At 47.0% G+C, this 21285-nt stretch overlaps 2 protein-coding genes and 1 pseudogene across 2 annotated transcripts; all 3 read left to right on the forward strand.

Annotated features, from left to right (window-relative positions):
• Nucleotides 1–5972: 5972 nt before the first annotated feature.
• On the forward strand, nucleotides 5973–6453 carry LOC124664608 (annotated as a pseudogene).
• Nucleotides 6454–11131: 4678 nt separating this feature from the next.
• Nucleotides 11132–14034, forward strand: LOC124668558 (alcohol acyltransferase 9-like). The gene is made up of 2 exons (XM_047205675.1): nucleotides 11132–11610; nucleotides 12971–14034. The coding sequence occupies exons 1-2, from the start codon at nucleotides 11170–11172 to the stop codon at nucleotides 13970–13972; spliced, it is 1443 nt and encodes a 480-aa protein (XP_047061631.1). The 5' UTR covers nucleotides 11132–11169; the 3' UTR covers nucleotides 13973–14034.
• A 4214-nt stretch (nucleotides 14035–18248) lies between these two features.
• LOC124658923 lies at nucleotides 18249–20764 on the forward strand. Its single transcript, XM_047196908.1, has 2 exons — nucleotides 18249–18871; nucleotides 20297–20764. Exon 1 carries the CDS (start codon nucleotides 18473–18475, stop codon nucleotides 18839–18841), a length of 369 nt encoding a protein of 122 aa, XP_047052864.1. The 5' UTR covers nucleotides 18249–18472; the 3' UTR covers nucleotides 18842–18871; nucleotides 20297–20764.
• The last annotated feature ends 521 nt before the right edge of the window (nucleotides 20765–21285 follow it).

The raw sequence follows: 21285 nt of genomic DNA on the forward strand, positions 1-21285 counted from the left end.
ACCTTCGACATCTTCAAACCCCTTCTTCTAGTTATATTCAATTTGCACCTCGGTCTATAATATTGATTGCGTCGACTATGACGGCTACTTTGATCGCGACGACTATGACGAGAACAACACCTTTAAATGGTGACGATCTTTACATATTTTTGTTGCAAATTCTGGTTGGGAGCGGCCTTTAAGAGGCACAGCTGGGAACGGACGCCCCTCTCTCCCCCCCCCCCCCAACCACTTCCCCAAACTGCGGAAGCACCTTGCGGCGTCCCTCATTCGCCCGATCCGGCCCAGAAGATGATCTATCTCAAATCCACAATTGGAGTTGCCCTATAGGCTAATCCAATGACTGGGTGTGTGGCTACCACCCATGGCCGGGACTTACAGCTGGTCCCATGATTGATTTAGTTTCCTCCTAAACATTTTAGTTCTTCTTAAGTTGGGGCATAAGCACCCCGGCCTCACATCCCCTTTTATTACGAGGTTTCAAACTACAAATCACGGTCACAAAGGATCAATACATGTTTAGCTGTTTAAATAGTAACAATATGTAACACTAACACTAAGGTTTGGGAGTAACATTAATTCTGAAATAGTTCACCGCCAGCAATTGTGAAATGTATGTGTTTTTTCTTCCCAGGAATACACGAGAAAGCATGTTTTCTTTTATTGGAAGAAACTGGACGCGACAAGATGTTGCTCCGGGATAACAAACAAGGAGAAGGCAAGCACTGCCGGAAGGATCTGATCTTCAAGTAATCACACAGCTTCGAGTGCATGTTGATCTAAAAGTTACCTGAAGTGTTTTACTGCAAGGCTGCGACCTCTGCGCTCTACGTAACGATGAAGCCTTTGCTACCCATGGAGCAAGCATGGATCGGGCCCCGTAATTACGTTACCGCTAGCTAGAGGGGAATGAGGTGAAATACATATTCCTGACTCCTCGCATGTCTAATCAGCCACGAACACATGCAAATATACCAACATAAACCGAAGTGAAACTGCATGACTACTCGTTTTCTCACTCTGCACACAGCAATATATAGCTGAACCGAATCATACCTCGGGATGTATTAACATCCCAATAAATCATGAAGATATGGTAGATGATTTACAGCGATGGTGGTGATGATGCACTAGTGGAAAACAAGGCTTTCGTGGGGGCCTTTTGTCGCGGGCGAGCCTCGATCCGCGACAAATGGCCACGTCGCCCCGAAACCCTCTAACTCTTTCCATTGCATGTGAACCCTCTAACTCTTTCCATTGCATTATATACTAATATGCCTTGTGTCCATAGAGATGACGTACTACGTCGTGTTCGAGGGGCGGGTTCCATGAGTGTACGAGGAGTGGGAGGAGTGCAAGAAACAGGTGCACAAGTTCAGCGGCAACTGCTACAAAGGGTACCCGACTAGACACGAGGCGGTTTCCAAGTGGAGGAAGTACCAGTCGAACAAGAGCAAGATGAAGATGAAGACCTTCCTTGTGCTCTCGCTCTTGCTCACCATCGTCGCGGCGGTACTTGATACGTCTCCAACGTATCGATAATTTCTTGTGTTCCATGCCACATTATTGATGTTATCTACATGTTATATGCACACTTTATGTCATATTCGTGCATTTTCTGGAACTAACCTATTAACAAGATGCCGAAGTGCCAGTTCCTGTTTTCTGCTGTTTTTGGTTTCAGAAATCCTAGTAACGAAATATTCTCGGAATCGGACGAAATCAACGCCAAAGTTCCTATTTTCATCGGAAGCATCCAGAACACACGAGAACCGCCAGAGAAGAGGGCCAGGGCCACCAGACCATACCCCGGCGCGGCCAAGGGGGGGGGGCGCGCCCCCCTAGGGTGTGGGCCCCCCTTCGACCTTCCTGCGCCGCCTCTTCGCCTATAAGAAGCCCCTGGATCAGAAAACCCTATGACGATTGACGAAAACCACGAAAACCTTCCAGAGCCGCCGCCATCGCGAAGCCAAGATCTGGGGGACAGGAGTCTCTGTTCCGGCACCCTGCCGGAGCGGGGAAGTGCCCCCGGAAGGCTTCTCCATCGACACCGCTGCCATCTCCACCGCCATCTTCATCACCGCTGCTGCTCCCATGAGGAGGGAGTAGTTCTCCATCGAGGCTCGGGGCTGTACCGGTAGCTATGTGGTTCATCTCTCTCCTATGTGCTTCAATACAATAATCTCATGAGCTGCCTTACATGATTGAGATTCATATGATGATGTTTGTAATCTAGATGTCATTATGCTAGTCAAGTGAGTTTTACTTATGTGATCTCCGGAGACTCCTCGTCCCACGTGTGTAAAGGTGACAGTGTGTGCACCGTGTGGGTCTCTTAGGCTAGATTTCACAGAATACTTATTCACTGTTGAATGGCATAGTGAGGTGCTTATTTATATCTCTTTATGATTGCAATGTGTTTGTATCACTACTATCTATGTGCTACTCTAGTGATGTGTTATTAAAGTAGTTTTATTCCTCCTGCACGTGTGTAAAGGTGACAGTGCGTGCACCGTGTTAGTACTTGGTTTATGCTATGATCATGATCTCTTGTAGATTGCGAAGTTAACTATTGCTATGATAATATTGATGTGATCTATTCCTCCTACATATGCATGAAGGTGACGAGTGTGCATGCTATGCTAGTACTTGGTTTAGTCTCGTTGATCTATCTTACACTTAAGGTTACTAAAACATGAGCATTATTGTGGAGCTTGTTAACTCCGGCATTGAGGGTTCGTGTAATCCTACGCAATGTGTTCATCATCCAACAAAAGTGTAGAGTATGCATTTATCTATTCTGTTATGTGATCAATGTTGAGAGTGTCCACTAGTGAAAGTGTAATCCCTAGGCCTTGTCCCTAAATACTGCTGAGTTACTACTGCTTTTTTACTGTTTTACTGCGTTACTACTGCTGCGTTACTACTGCTACATTACTACTGCTTGTTTACTGTCCTGGGCAAAGCACTTTTCCGGTGTCGTTGCCGTTGCTACTACTTATTCATACCACCTGTATTTCACTATCTCTTCGCCGAACTAGTGCACCTATTAGGTGTGTTGGGGACACAAGAGACTTCTTGCTTTGTGGTTGCGGGGTTGCATGAGAGGGATATCTTTGACCTCTTCCTCCCTGAGTTCGATAAACCTTGGGTATCCACTTAAGGGAAACTTGCTGCTGTTCTACAAACCTCTGCTCTTGGAGGCCCAACACTGTCTACAAGAATAGAAGCTCCCGTAGACATCAGTACTCTATTTCATCCTAGTGTAGGCGGCGGCCGGTGTCACTTCATTTGTATCTAGAGATGATGAACTTAATTAATTTGCATGGATTATGAGTTGTATGGAGCCATATGTATAACTCGATCGAGATCTAAGTAATGTGATGATGTATTATAATGTTGCTATGTTATATGTGTCCATATTATATCTGTCTATATTATATCTGTATATAACCTGTATACTGTGTACAATATCTGTATAAAACCAGTATAATACACCAGGCATCACAAAATCGAGTATACCTGTACATTGTTCTGTGGCGCACCAAAATATAATTCTGTGGCGCACCTATTTCTGTGGCGCAGTTGGACCATATGTGCAACGGAACCTCTTATTTCTGTGGCGCACCACCTACAGTGCGCCACAGAAACCTTAATTATGTGGCCCATGGGCCGGTGCGCCACAGAAACCTTATTTTTGTGGCGAAGTTTCTGTGGCGCACCGATCATGCACCACAGAATCATTTTTTGGTGCGCCACTGATGAGGCTTTTCCTACTAGTGGCATGTTGCCACTCGTCTACTCATTGTTGTCCTATACCGTCTCCCCTTCGCAATGATCACCTCCACAAAGACCCTTCTCCTCTAACCTAGAGTTCCCTTGCTCATGAGCACACCTTCCCAAGGATCCATCTCCACTGGTCCTAAGGTCCTTTGCTGCCTCCTCTATTCACAATTCCCCGCGTTTTCCATTCTCCGCCCTAAGTAGATCTTGGATCCATGGAGGGAGTATCATGCATCGCAGCTCGATTTGACACCGTCGAGCTTGGAAGAGACATCAAATACTTCACGACGATAGATCTATGTTTGCCCGATGCAGCGTCCGTCTAGCCGTATTCGTAGACAACAATCATGGGCGCCATATTCGGCGGTGTAAATCAAGGGTGTTTTATTTTTGCGATTTGGATGTTCCATCTGTTGTTCTTACATGCTGCAAGTTCTTATATGTCTTTTTATCAACTAACAAACGACTTGTTGTCTTGACTCTGGGAGTCTGCTACAAATGTTTCGTTCATGTAACACATGTTTTTAAGGCTAATATCCGCGATGATGTCTCTGAGCAGTTAATTATTGCATGCACATATTTTACTGCCACATGGGTATGTATAAATTGCTGCAACGTTTTTGTGCATTTTTTACATAACTTTTGACGCCTAGTGCAACCCTTGGTGCATTGGTTCTTATCTCTGCCTACTCCCTCCGTTCACACATCTCACATGTAGGTGTAGGTGTACCTGATCCAGGGTGAGTGTTTTTTGATGTTTTGGTGTCCCAACTCGGCTGTGACCTTATCAGTCTTGTACAAATATACTGTCTTCCATAAAACTAAGGTACGGCTAGGCAAACTCTTCAAAATACAATTATCTCACATTATGGGTTTAGTTTGACTTAATACCTAAGAAAAATATCAATATCTATGATATAATATCTATGTTATTAGAATCATTATGAAGTATATTCTTAAAATACAAATTTTGAATTGACAAAACCCAAAACGCGAGGTAATTACAAATTGAGGGAGTACTAAATTATGTTGGACATGGCAGGAGGAACATGCATACTCCTACCTATTTCACATTAAGTGCGTGGATTGACACATTCATGGTGGTATCCAGATTCTCTGAAATAAAGGAAATACTATCCCAAAATAAAGGAGAGATACATGGGGGAAAAAGTGTACACTCAACAAAAGTAATGCAAGGCATATATAGGGGAGAAAATTAATACTCCCTTAGTTACTTCGATATCTACAAGCCAATAATTTAGAATAAATTAAAGTTCAGGGTCACAATATCTATCTCTACCATGGTAGTATATATAACTTGAGCAGAGCTGTCGGCGATTGCCAAATGGTGTAATAGAAGATTAAATAGTCTTGCTAATCTAATAAACGCGGCAAGGTATTCCTTCAAAAAATAAAAAATCTACATGCATTGTTCCTTATCTCTAGCAAATTCTCTTGGACATGTTAGATGGAACACATAAACCTATTTCACATTAATTGTGTGTATTGGCACATTTATAGACGTACCCATATTTTTTGAAATAAAGGAGAGATATCCAGAAATAAAGGAGAGATGCAGTGAAAAAGTTTTGACGCCCAGCGCAACCAGGGATGGAGCTAGGAGTGCTAGTTGGGGCCATGGCCCTCCTATGCTAGATAATTTCCTGAAAGACACCCTAAAATACATGCGGATTGATCCCTAAATTTCCTAAATATTGCATATGTGGCCCCCTCCAAGCAATGTAATGTTCAGTTGGCCCCCTCCACCCGGCCTCGTCCCCGAGCGCAAGCTACGTGCATTGTTTATTATCTCTACCGACTTCTTTTGGACATGTAAGGTGGAACACACAAATCTATTTCACATTAATTGTGTGTATTGGCACATTCATGGTGGTATCCAGATTTTTCTAAAATAAAGGAGAGATATCTGGAAATAAAGGAGAGATAGGAGTACATGGAAAAAGTGTGCCACGGATAGTACTACACTCAACAAAAATAATGTAAGGTAGAGATAGGGAAGAAAATTAATACTCCCTTCATTACCTCCATATCTGCAAGCCAATAAATTGGAATAAAATAAAGCGCCCGGTCACAATATCTCTCTCTACCACGGAGTATATAACCCGAGCAGAGGCATCGGCCATTGCCAAAAAGACAACCGACACGAGAGACAGAGCGAGCCACCGGCCATGGACACGGGGCTGGAGATCCCCGGCGAGGTGCGATGCCGAGCTCCCCGTCCTGGCCCCGCCAGGCCGCCCCACGCCGCGCCGCACGCTCTACCTCTCCAACCTCGACGACCAGCGCTTCCTCCGCTTCTCGATCAAGTACCTGTACGTCTTCCCCGCCGCCGCCGCCGTCCCGGCCGCCGCTCTCCGGGCCGCGCTCGCCGACGCGCTGGTGGAATACTACCCTCTGGCGGGGCGGCTCCGACACGGCGACGAGGAGGGCAAGCTGGTGGTGGAGTGCAATGCCGAGGGGGCGCTCTTCGCCGAGGGCTCCCTGCCGGGGCTGGCGGCCGATGACTTCTTGCGAGGTGGCGGAGCAAGGCCGCACCGGTCGTGGCGGAAGCTTCTGCACAGGGTCGACGCCCACAGCTTTGTCGCCGTGCCTCCGCTCGTCGTCCAGGTCAGTGGTATTGCCACTCGCTCTCTGCTCTCCATCAATTAATTAATTAATTTTTATTGCTCTTCAGAATTAATTTCTCTTTGGAGAAAATCATTCATTTGATGCGTACAGTAGCAAGTTTTCCCTCAGAAAGAAACCAAGGTTTATCGAACCAGTAGGAGCCAAGAAGCACGTTGAAGGTTGTTGGTGGCGGAGTGTAGTGCGGCGCAACACCAGGGATTCCGGCGCCAACGTGGAACCAGCACAACACAATCACAGTACTTTGCCCCAACGTAACAGTGAGGTTGTCAATCTCACCGGCTTGCTTCGTAAACAAAGGATTAGATGTATAGTGTGGATGATGATGATTGTTTGCGAAGAACGAGTAAAGAACAATTGCGAGTAGATTGTATTTCAGATGTAAAGAATAGGACCGGGGTCCACAGTTCACTAGTGGTGTCTCTCCCATAGGATAAACAGATGTTGGGTGAACAAATTACAGTTGGGCAATTGACAAATAAAGAAGGCATAACAATGCACATAGATATATCATGATGAGTACTATGAGATTTAATCAGGGCATTACGACAAAGTACATAGACCGCTATCCAGCATGCATCTATGCCTAAAAAGTCCACCTTCGAGGTTATCATCCGAACCCCTTCCGGTATTAAGTTGCAAACAACGAGACAATTGCATTAAGTATGGTGCGTAATGTAATCAACACAAATATCCTTAGGCAAAACATCGATGTTTTATCCCTAGTGGCAACAGCACATCCACAACCTTAGAACTTTCTGTCACTGTCCCGGATTTAATGGAGGCATGAACCCACTATCGAGCATAAATACTCCCTCTTGGAGTCACAAGTATGAACTTGGCCCGAGCCTCTACTAGCAACGGAGAGCATGCAAGAACATAAATAACATATATGATAGATTGATAATCAATTTGACATAGTATTCAATATTCATCGGATCCCAACAAACACAACATGAAGGATTACAAATAGATGATCTTGATCATGATAGGCAGCTCACAAGATCTAACATGACAGCACAATGAGGAGAAGACAACCATCTAGCTACTGCTATGGACCCATAGTCCAGGGGTGGACTACTCACACATCGATCCGGAGGCGATCATGGCGATGAAGAGACCTCCGGGAGATGATTCTCCTCTCCGGCAGGGTGCCGGAGACGATCTCCTGAATCCCCCGAGATGGGATTGGCGGCGGCGGCGTCTCTGGAAGGTTTTCCGTATCGTGGCTCTCGGTACTGGGGGTTTCGCGACGAAGACTTTAAGTAGGCGGAAGGGCAGGTCAAGGGGCGTCACGAGGGGCCCACACGCTAGGGCCGCGCGGCCAGCACCTGGCCCGCGCCGCCCTGTTGTGTGGCCACCTCGTGGCCCCACTTTGTTTCCTCTCCGGTCTTCTGGAAGCTTCGTGGAAAATAGGACCCTGGGCGTTGATTTCGTCCAATTCCGAGAATATTTCCTTACTAGGATTTCTGAAACCAAAAACAGCAGAAAACAACAACTGGCTCTTCGGCATCTCGTCAATAGGTTAGTGCCGGAAAATGCATAATAATGACATATAATGTGTATAAAACATGTGAGTATCATCATAAAAGTAGCATGGAACATCAGAAATTATAGATACGTTTGGGACGTATCAGTACACACCGAGTTGTTGCCATCACTTGTTCACTTTCAGATAGACCAGAAGAAGCTACCAAGGTGACGATACATAGGTGTTGTCAGAATATGGTCACTTTATGATCGATTTGTGATAGCATTGAATGGATACTCTGGAGAGTTGGGAGCACATAACATGAGTTAGCTACAACATAATTATCATTAGAGTGCGCTCACATTGGCGAAGAATGGAAGGGGACTACAATTTCCATCTGGAGTCATGTGAAGTCAAGGAAGTAGCAGTAGATCTCATGAATAATGGTTCTAGTCCGGTACAAAAATGTTCAAGCATTGCAGCGTCAAGATGGCGAAGGTCATATTTGCTAACGTGGAGATTGTTGAGATATGTGTCGAATATGTGTACGAGTAGTGCTACAATTGGACTTGTAAATACACACAATTTTACATGTTCGAGCCCAACTTTGTAACCTGGCCTTATTTAAAGGTACAAGGAGTAGGCAAAATAGACTAGACGAAAGTTATATGTTATGCATAAAATTGATTCTCGGGGACGGTCTAGCGACCGTGGCAAGGGCGCTGGACTGGTGTGGCGTTTATAGATCTAACGTGTCTGTATACCTCAGAAGACTTGTCTTAATGGTACCATGTTAGTACTAGGGGAGGAGTGCTCGCAAAGCATACCCCATAGATGTAGGCGTTCGCCGAACTACGTAACCAAATTTCGGTGTCGTTTGCTGTGTGATTGCTTGTTCTCGGTTGGCCCCTCCAACGCTAACGGTTTTCTTTTGTGAAAATAAAATAATTGAAGTGTATTTAATGTAAGGTAAATAATTCACTACAGCCAAGTGATCGATGTCATTGATCAATCATCTCGTCCCATCGCCCGCGTGGTCGTTATGCTCGTCAACTCACCTAGTAGTCTCGCATGTTGCCACTCGTCTACTCATTGTTGTTCTATACCATCTCCCCTTCGCAATGTTCACCTCCACAAAGACCCTTCTCCTCTGACCTAGAGGTCCCTTGCTCATGAGCACACCTTCCCAAGGATCCATCTCCACTGGTCCTAAGGTCCTTTGCCGCCTCCTCTATTCACAATTCCCTGCGTTTTCCATTCTCCATCCTAAGTAGATCTTGCATCCATGGAGGGAGTATCATGCATCGAAGATCGATTTGACACCGTCGAGCTTGGAAGAGACATCAAATACTTCACGAGGATGGATCTATGTTTTCCCGATGCAGCGTCCATCTAGCCGTATTCGTAGACAACGATCATGGGCGCCATATTCGGCGCTGTAAATCAAGGGTGTTTGATTTTTGCGATTTGGATGTTCCATTTGTTGTTCTTACATGCTGCAAGTTCTTATATGTATTTTTATCAACTAACAAACCCGACTTGTTGTCTTGACTCTGGGAGTCTGCTACAAATGTTTCGTTCATGTAACACATGTTTTTAAGGCTAATATTCGCGATGATGTTTCTGAGCAGTTAATTATTGCATGCACATATTTTATTGCCACATGGGTATGTATAAATTGTTGCAACGTTTTTTGTGCATTTTTTACATAACTTTTGACGCCTAGTGCAACCCTTGGTGCATTGGTTCTTATCTCTGCCTACTCCCTCCGTTCACACATCTCACATGTAGGTGTAGGTGTACTTCATCCAGGGTGAGTGTTTTTTGATGTTTTGGTGTCCCAACTCGGCTGTGACCTTATCAGTCTTGTACAAATATACTGTCTTCCATAAAACTAAGGTACGGCTAGGCAAACTCTTCAAATTACAATTATCTCACATTATGGGTTTAATTTGACTTAATATCTAAGAAAAATATCAATATCTATGATATAATATCTATGTTATTAGAATCATTATGAAGTATATTCTTAAAATACAAATTTTGAATTGAGAAAACCCAAAACGCGAGGTAATTACAAATTGAGGGAGTACTAAATTATGTTGGACATGCCAGGAGGAACATGCATACTCCTACCTATTTCACATTAATTGGGTGGATTGACACATTCATGGTGGTATCCAGATTCTCTGAAATAAAGGAAAGACTATCCCAAAATAAAGGAGAGATACATGGGGGAAAAAGTGTACACTGAACAAAAGTAATGCAAGGCATATATAGGGGAGCAAATTAATACTCCCTTAGTTACTTCGATATCTACAAGCCAATAATTCAGAATAAATTAAAGTTCAGGGTCACAATATCTATCTCTAATTCTCTACCATGGTAGTATAACCTGAGCAGAGCCGTCGGCGATTGCCAAATGGTGTAATAGAAGATTAAATAGTCTTGCTAATCTAATAAACGCTGCAAGGTATTCCTTCAAAAAATAAAAAACCTACATGCATTGTTCCTTATCTCTAGCAAATTCTCTTGGACATGTTAGGTGGAACACATAAACCTATTTCACAATAATTGTGTGGATTGGCACATTTATGGACGTATCCGTATTTTCTGAAATAAAGGAGAGATAGCCCGAAATAAAGGAGAGATGCAGGGAAAAAGTTTCGACACCCGGTGCAACCAGGGACGGAGCTAGGAGTGCTAGTTGGGGCCATGGCCCCCCTATGCTAGAAAATTTCCTGAAAGACACCTTAAAATACATGCGGATTGAACCCTAAATTTTCTAAATATTGCATATGTGCCCCCCTCCAAGCAATGTAATGTCAGTTGGCCCCCTCCACCCGGCCTCGTCCCCGAGCGCAAGCTACGTGCATTGTTTATTATCTCTACGGACTTCTTTTGGACATGTAAGGTGGAACACACAAATCTATTTCACATTAATTGTGTGTATTGGCACATTCATGGTGGTATCCAGATTTTCTAAAATAAAGGAGAGATATCTGGAAATAAAGGAGAGATAGGAGTACATGGAAAAAGTGTGCCATGGATAGTAGTACACTGAACAAAAAAAATGTAAGGCATACTAGATAGGGAAGAAAATTAATACTCCCTTGATTACTTCCATATCTGCAAGCCAATAAATTGGAATAAATTAAAGCGCCCGGTCACAATATCTCTCTCTACCACGGAGTATATAACCCGAGCAGAGGCATCGGCCATTGCCAAAAAGACAACCGACACAGAGACAGAGCCACCGCCCACCGGCCATGGACACGGGGCTGGAGATCCCCGGCGAGGTGCAGTACCCGAGCTCCCCCGTCCTGGTCCCGCCAGGCCGCCCCACGCCGCGCCGCACGCTCTACCTCTCCAACCTCGACGACCAGCGGTTCCTCCGCTTCTCGATCAAGTACCTGTACGTCTTCCCTGCCGCCGCCGCCGTCCCCGCCGCCACTCTCCGGGCCTCGCTCGCCGACGCGCTCGTGGAGTACTACCCTCTCGCGGGGCGGCTCCGACACGGCGACGAGGAGGGGAAGCTGGTGGTGGAGTGCAATGCCGAGGGGGCGCTCTTCGCCGAGGGCTCCCTGCCGGGGCTGGCGGCCGATGATTTCTTGCGAGGTGGCGGAGCAAGGCCGCACCGGTCGTGGCGGAAGCTGCTGTACAGGGTCGACGCCCACAGCTTTGTCGCCGTGCCTCCGCTTGTCGTCCAGGTCAGTGCGACTGCCACTCTGCTCTGCTCTCGATCAGTTAATTATTTTTTATTGCTCTTCGGAATAAATTTCTCTCTGGAGAAAATCATTCATTTGTACACTATATTTATTCTTCAGATTTTTCTTCCAGTGCATGCAACGCTTAATGCATCATATAGTATGTAGGAATAAGATTGATTTCTGTTGTAGTAGGCTTGTAGCTGCTCCTGCATGATTTGGCAACAACTTAAGGCATAGTTGATGGGTAGTACCTTGAAGAACAACTTGATTGTGGTTAATAATGTGGAAAATAGTCACTTTTTCCCGAAATGGGGGAGCCCCAGCCGGAAAATAGTACTAGAGCAACCATTAAAGGAACTTGCTTTTTTAATCGAGTGGGAGCAATTGAGATTGTTGCTAGGTTATGTTATCGTCTGGGTCACTAAATACGTGATCAGGTTGAGACCTCCAGATACAGCAAAGCTAGCAGAAAAGCAGGGGAGGATAGGGTTAGGAGAGCCCAACTTTTCCCAAAAGCTCCGATCTTTCCTTTTCTTTTGTTGGCACACTTTCAAATCCACTTGCATTTTGTCAAGTTTATCATGATTAGTGGTGCTAGCTAGTAGATATCCATCCATGCATGATCTGATTTTCTCAAAATATGCTATTCTAGATCAGAATAAGATCTCCAGAAGCAATCTTCTCACTTTCAATCCTCGTGATATTACTAGTATATATGTAGACCTTGTGTGAGTGAGCATCAGCATCATTGATCCCCTTGGTGTTCTAACTAGCTGTTGAAAATGATAGTTGAAAATGAAAGTAGAATCTGATTAAACTGTTTCTTCTCCTACAAAGAATCTACTAGTACTACCCTCCACTGAAGGCAACACTGATGCTTCTTTCACTGTGGCCTGTCCTAGCTCAAATTGGATTGTCACGGATTGAATTAATTAGCTCCAGATTTTTTTTGTCTGGTACCACTCTCGTAATTTGTAGATTGTGATCTGTTTATGATGATGTAAAAGTTGTCTCTCTAATTTGGTCTAGTAATTTGCAAGGAAAAAAATAGCGCGCTATAACAAAATAGCGTCGGCCGAAAAATATGCTATTAGCGTGCTATAGCGCGCTATAACAAAATAGCGTCGGCCGAAAAATATGCTATTAGCGTGCTATAGCACGCTATAGCGCCGAAATGATGTAGTGTGGGCTGTCTAAAAACGCTATAGCGTGCTATTAGCGCCGAAATAGCGCGCTATTTTTTTCCATGGTAATTTGTATTACGGAATAGTAAATTGTTTGCTAGTGATGGCATCGCACTCTGCAATGCCCGACTGACTGACTGACAGACAAGGACATGGATGGCTGGCATGGCATGCAGGTGACACACCTTGGCTGCGGCGGCATGGTGCTGTGCATGGCAATCAACCACTGTCTCTGCGACGGCATCGGCACGGCGCAGTTCCTCCACGCCTGGGCGCGCGCCGCCCGAAGCTCCGGCATTGCCGGAGACAACCCCGTCGTCCACGACCGTTGTGCCCTGCGCCCGCGATGCCCGCCGCGCGTCGAGTTCGCGCACCCGGAGTACCACTGCCACGACGCCGCCGCAGACGACGGCGCGTCCAACCTCCTCGCGCATCTGCTCGGTCAGCCGTTGGCACCGGTGTCGCTCACCTTCTCGGCGGCACATCTCGCGCACCTCAAGAAGCAGTTCCTGCTGAAGCGCTGCACGTCGTTCGAGGCGCTTGCGGCGACAGTGTGGCGGGCCTGGGTGCGCGCGCTGGACCCGCCGGCGCCACTCCGCGTGAAGCTCCTTTTCTCGGTGAACGCCCGGCGACGCCTCACGCCGGAGCTCCCCGACGGCTACTACGGCAACGGGTTCGTGCTCGGGTGCGCGGAGTCCACGGCGGGGCAGGTGGCCGCGGCGGCACCCATGCCCACGGTGGTCAGGCTGGTGCAGGAGGCCAAGGAGCGCGTGGACGACGCCTACGTGCGGTCCATGGTGGACCTCCTCGAGGAGCAGCGTCGCGGCGTCGACGGCGGCGCGAAGCCCGACCTGTCGGCGAGCCTGGTGATCTCGGCGTGGACGCGGTTGGGGCTGGAGGACCTCGACTTCGGCGCCGGCGCGCCGGCGCACATGGGCCCGCTCACCAGCGAGATATACTGCGTGTTCGTCCCCGTCGCCGGCGACCCCGGCGGCGTCACGGTGCTCGTCTCAGTCCCGCAGGCTGCCACTGACAAGTTCGAGCATTACTGCTGCAACCCCATGGATGCCGCTGGAGTGGCAGAGACGGCCGGTGCCATGGCAGCCGGCAATGGCATGCTGGAGCGCGACGAGAAGCAGCAACCGTGTCATGGACATGAGATCAAGATCGATTACTAATGACATATAGATAATCTCATCTTGTAGCTGGAAACAAGGATGGGTCTGTAAATTTTCTGTGCTTGGAATTGGAAGACATATTCAAATCTTATCGTCTCATCGATCGAAAAAATGAACATGAAGAAGAACATTACAATGCAAACATCTATCTCTTTTGGGGGCTAAAATCTATCTAATCATATGCAAAATTGCCAATCCAATAATGTGAATCAATTAATCTTTATCTATTACAGTATTTCTGAAACAGATGGCAATCATATAATGTGGATCAACCAATCTTTATATCTGTAAATTTCGAAACACATTAGTTAACGCAAAATTAAAGTGGGAGAACGAAGCTTTGCTGATGATTGGACTGATAAAACATGACGGATCCATCATCTTTGCATCAAATCAAATCCTTTAAGCCTTTTTTTGCTTTTGCATTATTCCACCGACCACCACGAGCTACACTACACTGCACACCGGTAGCTACGAAACAAATCGGTCGATCGATGCAGGTCAAAGCGATCCGGCAGGTTCTTTATGCTCCAATACTACTGGTTCGGATGAACAATGCATCTATCCATTTTGTTTTCTTCCTTCCCTATGGAGTAGTACAAGGTCAAGGTGGTAGCTTTTGCAGATACTTCAATCAAATGTGCTCCAGCTATAGCCTTTTCGTACCACCTTGCTACCTAGCGCACCCGTGCAAGTAGTACTAGAAATCCCCACCGGTCCGACGTATTTTAAACATAATTTATATATGTTTTCTTCCTTCACATGTTTGTTAGCGTCCACCGCTGCCGATAATACTGTTTTTTTTTTTACCACAGTGGTATGCGACATGTATTAATTTGGGGACGAGAGAAATGAGATGCTTTAGATGTGGCTGGCATATGGGCTAGACGGGGCATGTGACGGATACAGGGATGCGCGGATAGTGTCCGCCAGACCCAAATTTGATCCAAAATTAGCCCACAATGAGTCTAAGTGGATAGGCCGGTCATTTCGAGTCTAAGTGGATAGGTCTTTACTTTTTTTTATCCGCGCAGACCAAAGCAAAGCAGACACAAAATGTCCGTTCGGGGTGAGCCGCCGGAAATGCCGTTAGAGCATCTCGAGCAGATGATTGTAGATGTAAAATAGCTACCATATACATCACCTTGGTAAAAAAAACAGCTCCATCATATGACGTAGATATAAAAAAAGGCCCCAAAATTTTACACCGTGATGCAAATTTTTGCACCATGCGATCCAAATATACATCACTTGAGAGGTGATGTATGGTAAATCAACAGTCACACGGGAGCTCCAACCGTTTTGTCGTTTCTGCACACCCCACCCACGCGAGCTTCCACGCCGCTGTCGGCCAAATCCGACCTAGTCGTGCCAGATGCCGTAGGGAATCAAGCCGTCGTCGCTCCCTGTCGACCATCGGACCCTGCCTTGTCTCGCCAAACTCGTCCCGCGGCTAGAGATAGCCGGAAACACGCAGGCGTCGAGGTGAAAATCCATCGCCCGTCGGCATGATTCCGTCTCGTCGCGGCCATCGCTGGCCATCTCCAGGGCCAGTGATCACTGGTGACCTTCGATATGCCATCTGCGAGCTCCCGCGCGGTCGAGTCTGGCCGGAGTGGGCGGGTCACTGACCGGCTCCACCTCGCGCGAACCCGGCGTCCCACCGTAATTTGCTGGCCTCGCTCCGCCTCTCCGCCTCCACCAACGTAGCTGAGATATCGTCGGCATCCAGCTCATATGTGTAAGGATCGTATGCCGCACCTAGAGGGGGGGGGGGGTGATTAGGTGCTACCTAATTTTTAGTTCTTTTTCAATTAAGTCCTAACACAAAGATAAATTCGCTAGATATGCAACTATGTGAATTTACCTATATGACAACATATACAACTAAGTAAGATATAGCTAGCCAAGATATAATAGAGCTAATAAGGATAGAGGTAACCGAGAGTGGAGCACGCGGAGACACAGAGATGATTCCCGTAGTTCCTTCCTTTTGAGGGGAAGTACATCTACGTTTGGAGGAGTGTGGTCGCCACGAAGGCCAGACCAATGCCACAAAGGGCTCACTCAGGTCTCCTGTGAGCAACGCCACAAAGGCCTAGCCCACTTCCACTAAGGGATTTCCTCGAGGCAGAAATCTGGCCTTTACAAGGTTCTTGGGGCACACATCCACAACCAAATTGGAGGCTCCCAATATCTGTAACAACACAACAACAACAAGAACAAATCAACCACAAATAACTAGAGTTTCCAAACAGGAACACTAGCAGAGGGGCCCTCAACAAAATGAGGGGGAAATGCAAATCGCTTTGGTGAAGATGTAGATCGGGGTCTTCTCCTTCGATTCTCCAAAGCTCAAGAGATTTGGGTGGTTGAGGGAGGAGATCTGATGATTTTCGAGTTCTTGGTGGCTCAGCAATGGTGGAAGAAGACTTGAAGGTTTGAGCGACTTTTCAAGGTAGGGGAAAGGTCCTATTTAGACCACCATGCAGAATCTGCCTGTTGGAGCGTCTTCAGCGGTATTGACGCTGAAAATGGGCGGCACTACCATTCCTGGCACGAAGTGTAGCTTTCAGTCGACGCAGCGGTTTCCAAGGGGTACTGCCGCCAGTGACATCGGTAGTGCCGCCCGAGGCAGCGGAACTGCCGGTCTTCAGCGCGGTAGTGCCGTCGATCAGACGAAGTGCTGCCAGGGCAGGGCAGCTGCAGTGCCGCCAAGAGCAGAGGCAGTGCCGCTTGAATTTTGGCAGGAGCAAACAGGGTAGACTTTCTGCAACACTTAGCAACTCATTAAACAATCGCCGATGTTGTTGTCAAACACACAAAATATTACTCCCTCCGTTCCTTTTTAATTGACTCAAATTTAGTACAAACTTGTACTAAATCTGAGTCAATTAAAAAAGAACGGAGGAAGTAGAGGTCATGAAATTCTCTTTCAATATGCCTCACCGACCACGCATCCACCTACCGCTGCTAACAACTGGTTGATCCCCAATTATTTTTCCGAGTCGCCAATATATCCCGAGCGCTACTTCAGTCGCCGGTTTCGGATTGGGATGGAGTTGTTCAAGTACATTGCGGAGTCGGTGAAATTACACGACATTTTGTTCGAGCACTACAGGAATGTGGTCGGCATACTTGAACATGGCACATTCCAAAAGATTACAAAGCTGATGATCACATAAAGATCATACATGGAGAGATTGATAGACCACATAGCTACCGGTAAAGCCCTCAGCCTTGTGGAGAACTACTCACTCCTCATCATGGGAGTCACCAACGGCGATGAAGATGGCGGTGGAGTCGATGGAGACGGCTCCGAGGGCAATTCCCCGTCCCGGCTGGGTGCAAGAACAAAGACTTCTGTCCCCCGGATTTTGTCTTCGGTGGCGGAGCTACAGAACTTTTTGTGGACGGAGGCTTGTTATAGGCGGAAGGGCGAGGTCGGTGGAGGCCAGGGGCCCCACACCACCCCTTGGCGCGGTCAGGGCCTGGGCCGCGCCAAGGCATGGTCTGGCCGCCCTGTGGCCCCTCTTCGTCTCTCTTCCGGACTTCGTCTTTGTTACGGAAAAATAAGATCTTCCGCTTTTGTTTCGTCCAATTTTGAGAATATTTCCTGTACAACTTTTCTAAAATACAAAACAGTAGAAACAGGGAACTGAGAAGCGTTGGTGTAAGACAAGTATGGAGCATCAAAAATTATAGATAGGTTTGCAACGTATCGATAATACTAGCCGACTTGAGAAGCGTTGACGACGACACCAGGACCCGGTTCATGAAGAGGCGCGCCGAAATTCGCACTTGTCTAGCACCATGGCCTCCTTTTGGACTTCATACGATGTTCTGGCCTTATTGTGCCCCTTTTGGGCTCCATTTTGCGCCGTAGCATGTGCAAAGTGTGATGAACTTATTTCGGACCTCAATTTCAGCCAATTTTGAACTATAATTTCGTGCAAATTTGAGGCTAGAATCCGTTTTCTGAATTTTTCGAACCTAAACTGGGCCGCGCCGAAAATGCGTTCACCCGTTGGAGTCACCTCCGACGCAAACAGACGCATGATTATTTTCGCAACCGCGGACAACATAAATCGACGCACGGGAACATTTTAGCCGGCCGGAATGCGTCGTCCACTCGAGATGCCCTAATCACGTTGCTGTCTGCGTGTCAACCGTTGATGGCAGAGCAGATCGAGTTTTTTTTTGATCGGTTGGAGTAGGCCTTGCTCTGCTGTGTAGTCTGTACTCTGTTCTGCCCGGCGCAACAAGCGCGCCGCGACAGCTCTCGTCCTACCCTTCCTCTCCCATTCACGCCTGCACAGCCGCAAGATCCGCCACCGGTTACACCGGTGCTGCCTGCGCGTGCCTTTCCTCTCCAGCGCCGACCTTCCTCCTGCCTCTCCCTCCCGCCGGCGCTCCTCCCCGCCTAGCATCGCCGTCCTCCTCCTTCCGCCCGGCGCCCCCAAGCTGCTCGCCGAAACGCCACCAAGGCCAAGCGGATCCATGGCGCAGGCCAAGCGGTACGTGCTGCGCCTCTTCATCTCGCTCAAGTACGTGACGGCCAACGTGGTGGACCGCCAGAGCGGCCGCGTGGTGGTCACCGCCTCCTCCGTCGAGAAGCCCCTCCGGGACGGGCTGGAGTGCGGCCGCGCCTGCAACGCCAAGGCGGCGGCCGCCGTGGGCGAGGTGCTCGCCATGCGCCTCAGGGTCGACGGCCTGGCCAGCGAGCCCATCCACGCCGCCGCCGAGAAGGAGGTCCAGAAGAAGGGCTTCAAGAACCGCACCAAGGTCTGGGCCATCCTCAACGCGCTCCGAGACCACGGCGTCAACCTCCGCGTCGACGACGACGGTGACCACCGCCGCCATGTCTGACGGACCCACAGATATCAGCAGCAGTGTTCAGTGCGTCCCGCAACTCTACTTCTACTTCTGCTCATCTTGCCTCAAGCCACTCTACTTCAGTAGATATTTAAGTGTATTCTGCTGATGTGTTGCAAGGTCACGACTGGATTTATTTAGCTTCTATGTAAACAGAACAAACCATGAATCAGATTTTTGGTTAAGTGTAGATGATATGCAGTGACAAATATACCAAATGATCAAGCAGTGTCACTGGCTCGCTACTATAGTGGCATAGAAATTTACACCCCATGCCCATGGCTGCTTCACACTTCAAACAGCAGTACATCAGCACATGAAATCTCAGGAAAGTTATCATTTTGCATACTAATAACAAGGGTTTACACCGACCATACAGTGATCAAGTTTAATAGCGAAACCATGAACTGGATAGGCTCAGTCAAATAGCGAGCAACCGAGTGATTCAAGTTTCTCGTACGCTTTGAGCTGACTCAAAGCACTATCTAGCAGAGTCTTCTTGCTACTGCTGATCACTTCCCTGGACTGTCTGAGCTCATACTTGGCCACAGTCAGCTCATTCTTCAGGTTCTTGATTCTCAGCGTATCCCTGGCCTTCTCGAGATCCCTGATCTTCTCTTCAATCAGATGCACATCCTCATGGTCAGACCAAACTCCTGATGGTGCTAGAGCACAGGACAGGTTATCTGGTAATGGCGGAGCTGAAGGTGCAGTGTGCCCCATTCTTGAACTGCTTCCCAAAACTAATATCATTTTCTGCAAGCAGATAGTGGTTTAATTAGAGCTGTGGAAATAGGACCTTTTCGTCATGTTCTGTTTTTTACATGGTTTTTTTTCCCAATACCTTGTCATCATGTTCTGTTTCATACAGTTTGATATTTGTCCTATTTATGTAGCAAGCACACAGTACACATGATCACTGTGGAAATAGGAACCCAGACACTCCCTGAACAGTTTAAAAATGCCAGCCATTCAAGTTCACTGGTTGGACATGCAGATTTGTGGGTATTTTTACATGGTTTTTGTCCCAATACATTTCATCATCCTCTGTTTCATACAGTTTGATCTTTGTTCTATCCTTCTAGCAAGCAGACAATACACATTGATCACTGTGGAAATAGGAAACCAGTCACTCCCTGAACTGTTAGAAAACTGTCAGCCGTTCAAGTTCAGTTTTTGACATGTAGATTTATTAGTTCTTACATGTTTTTTAGCCCAATATCTTCTAAGACTATTACTTCATGCACTTTGATCTGTGTACTAGTATCAATCTGCTAAGCACACATCACGCATGATCCTTCTTGCCATTTTCCAGTCATTTGTAAAATCAACATCACAGTAGTGCCCTTCATTCAGACTTAGTAGAGGAGGGATACATACCTGTTTATGATTTTCAACTGGTGGATCAGGGCAGAAAATCTTGACATCTTTCCTTGTCCTCCTCCTCAGCCACTGGGAAACCTCTGCGGGGTTCACCTTCCCTGCCAAAGCCACAACCCCAGTGTCGACATCTCCCACCGATGTCTCGACTCCTGTCGAACCAAAATTCAGGCAAAACGACCAAGAACACAGCTGATCAAAATATTCTCAGAATGAACAAAGAGGGGTCTGGGAGGCTCTGTGTACCCCTGAAGCTCCCGATCGAGGCCATCGCCTTCTCAACCTTGCTGACGCACCCCATGCACCGGCACTGCATGTCGACCTGGAGGCTGAACCGCCTGTTCTCGGCTCCCTCCTGCGAAGATCCAAAGCTATCTGGTCAGGTATGATGGGAGCAACAGAACCCATGAATAGATCAGAGAAGATAAAGTTGAGAGCTTCGTCACCGTTGCCATGGCTGGGTTCAGACTTGAGAGATTTCAGGCTTTGGTTGCGTGGGGTTTTGAGGAGGTCAAGGGTGGTTTAAATACACGTGTGATCAGAGCCGAGTTGCTGGTAAACGTGTGTCATTTACTGCTGATTAAGAGGATTTGGATGCCGCGAAGTTCCATGCATGCGGTGTTGTGATGAATCAGAAGAGGCACTTAAAAAACGAAATTTTAGGATTATCGCCCTATTCACATTAGGCAATCAGCGTTTGAGAATAGAGATCACGTGTTTCCATTAACTTAATTAATTGTACTTCTTGACTACGTATGCATTTTTTTTTCTCATAGACTAAATTTTGTACGTATGCATGACCCGCGATAATGGTGACACGAGATTCCACTTTGAATCGTGTGATGAGACTTTCACTTTGTCGACTCCGATCACACGTGTGTTAAAGCCCCCCACACAACCAAAGCCTGGAAACTCTCAAGGCTGAAGTATTTTGTCTTTGAGAATCACCTGGTGCTTTAATTGAAATTTTAAATATTATTTATTTTTCTTTAATTTTACAAATATTACGTGATTTTGATTTTTTACAAAAATATTATACCGTTAGGCTAGGCTAACCC

This window comes from Lolium rigidum, chromosome 6, assembly GCF_022539505.1.
Source record: "Lolium rigidum isolate FL_2022 chromosome 6, APGP_CSIRO_Lrig_0.1, whole genome shotgun sequence".
Lineage (NCBI taxonomy): Eukaryota > Viridiplantae > Streptophyta > Magnoliopsida > Poales > Poaceae > Lolium > Lolium rigidum.

What these genes read in the sequence shown, in the direction of transcription:
- LOC124668558 (XM_047205675.1), top strand. Translation starts at nt 11,170, where the DNA reads ATGGACACGGGGCTGGAGATCCCCGGCGAGGTGCAGTACCCGAGCTCC. An exon ending in TGCCTCCGCTTGTCGTCCAG is followed by an intron (nt 11,611 to 12,970) that starts GTCAGTGCGACT and finishes CATGGCATGCAG; the next exon opens with GTGACACACCTTGGCTGCGG.
- LOC124658923 (XM_047196908.1), top strand. Translation starts at nt 18,473, where the DNA reads ATGGCGCAGGCCAAGCGGTACGTGCTGCGCCTCTTCATCTCGCTCAAG.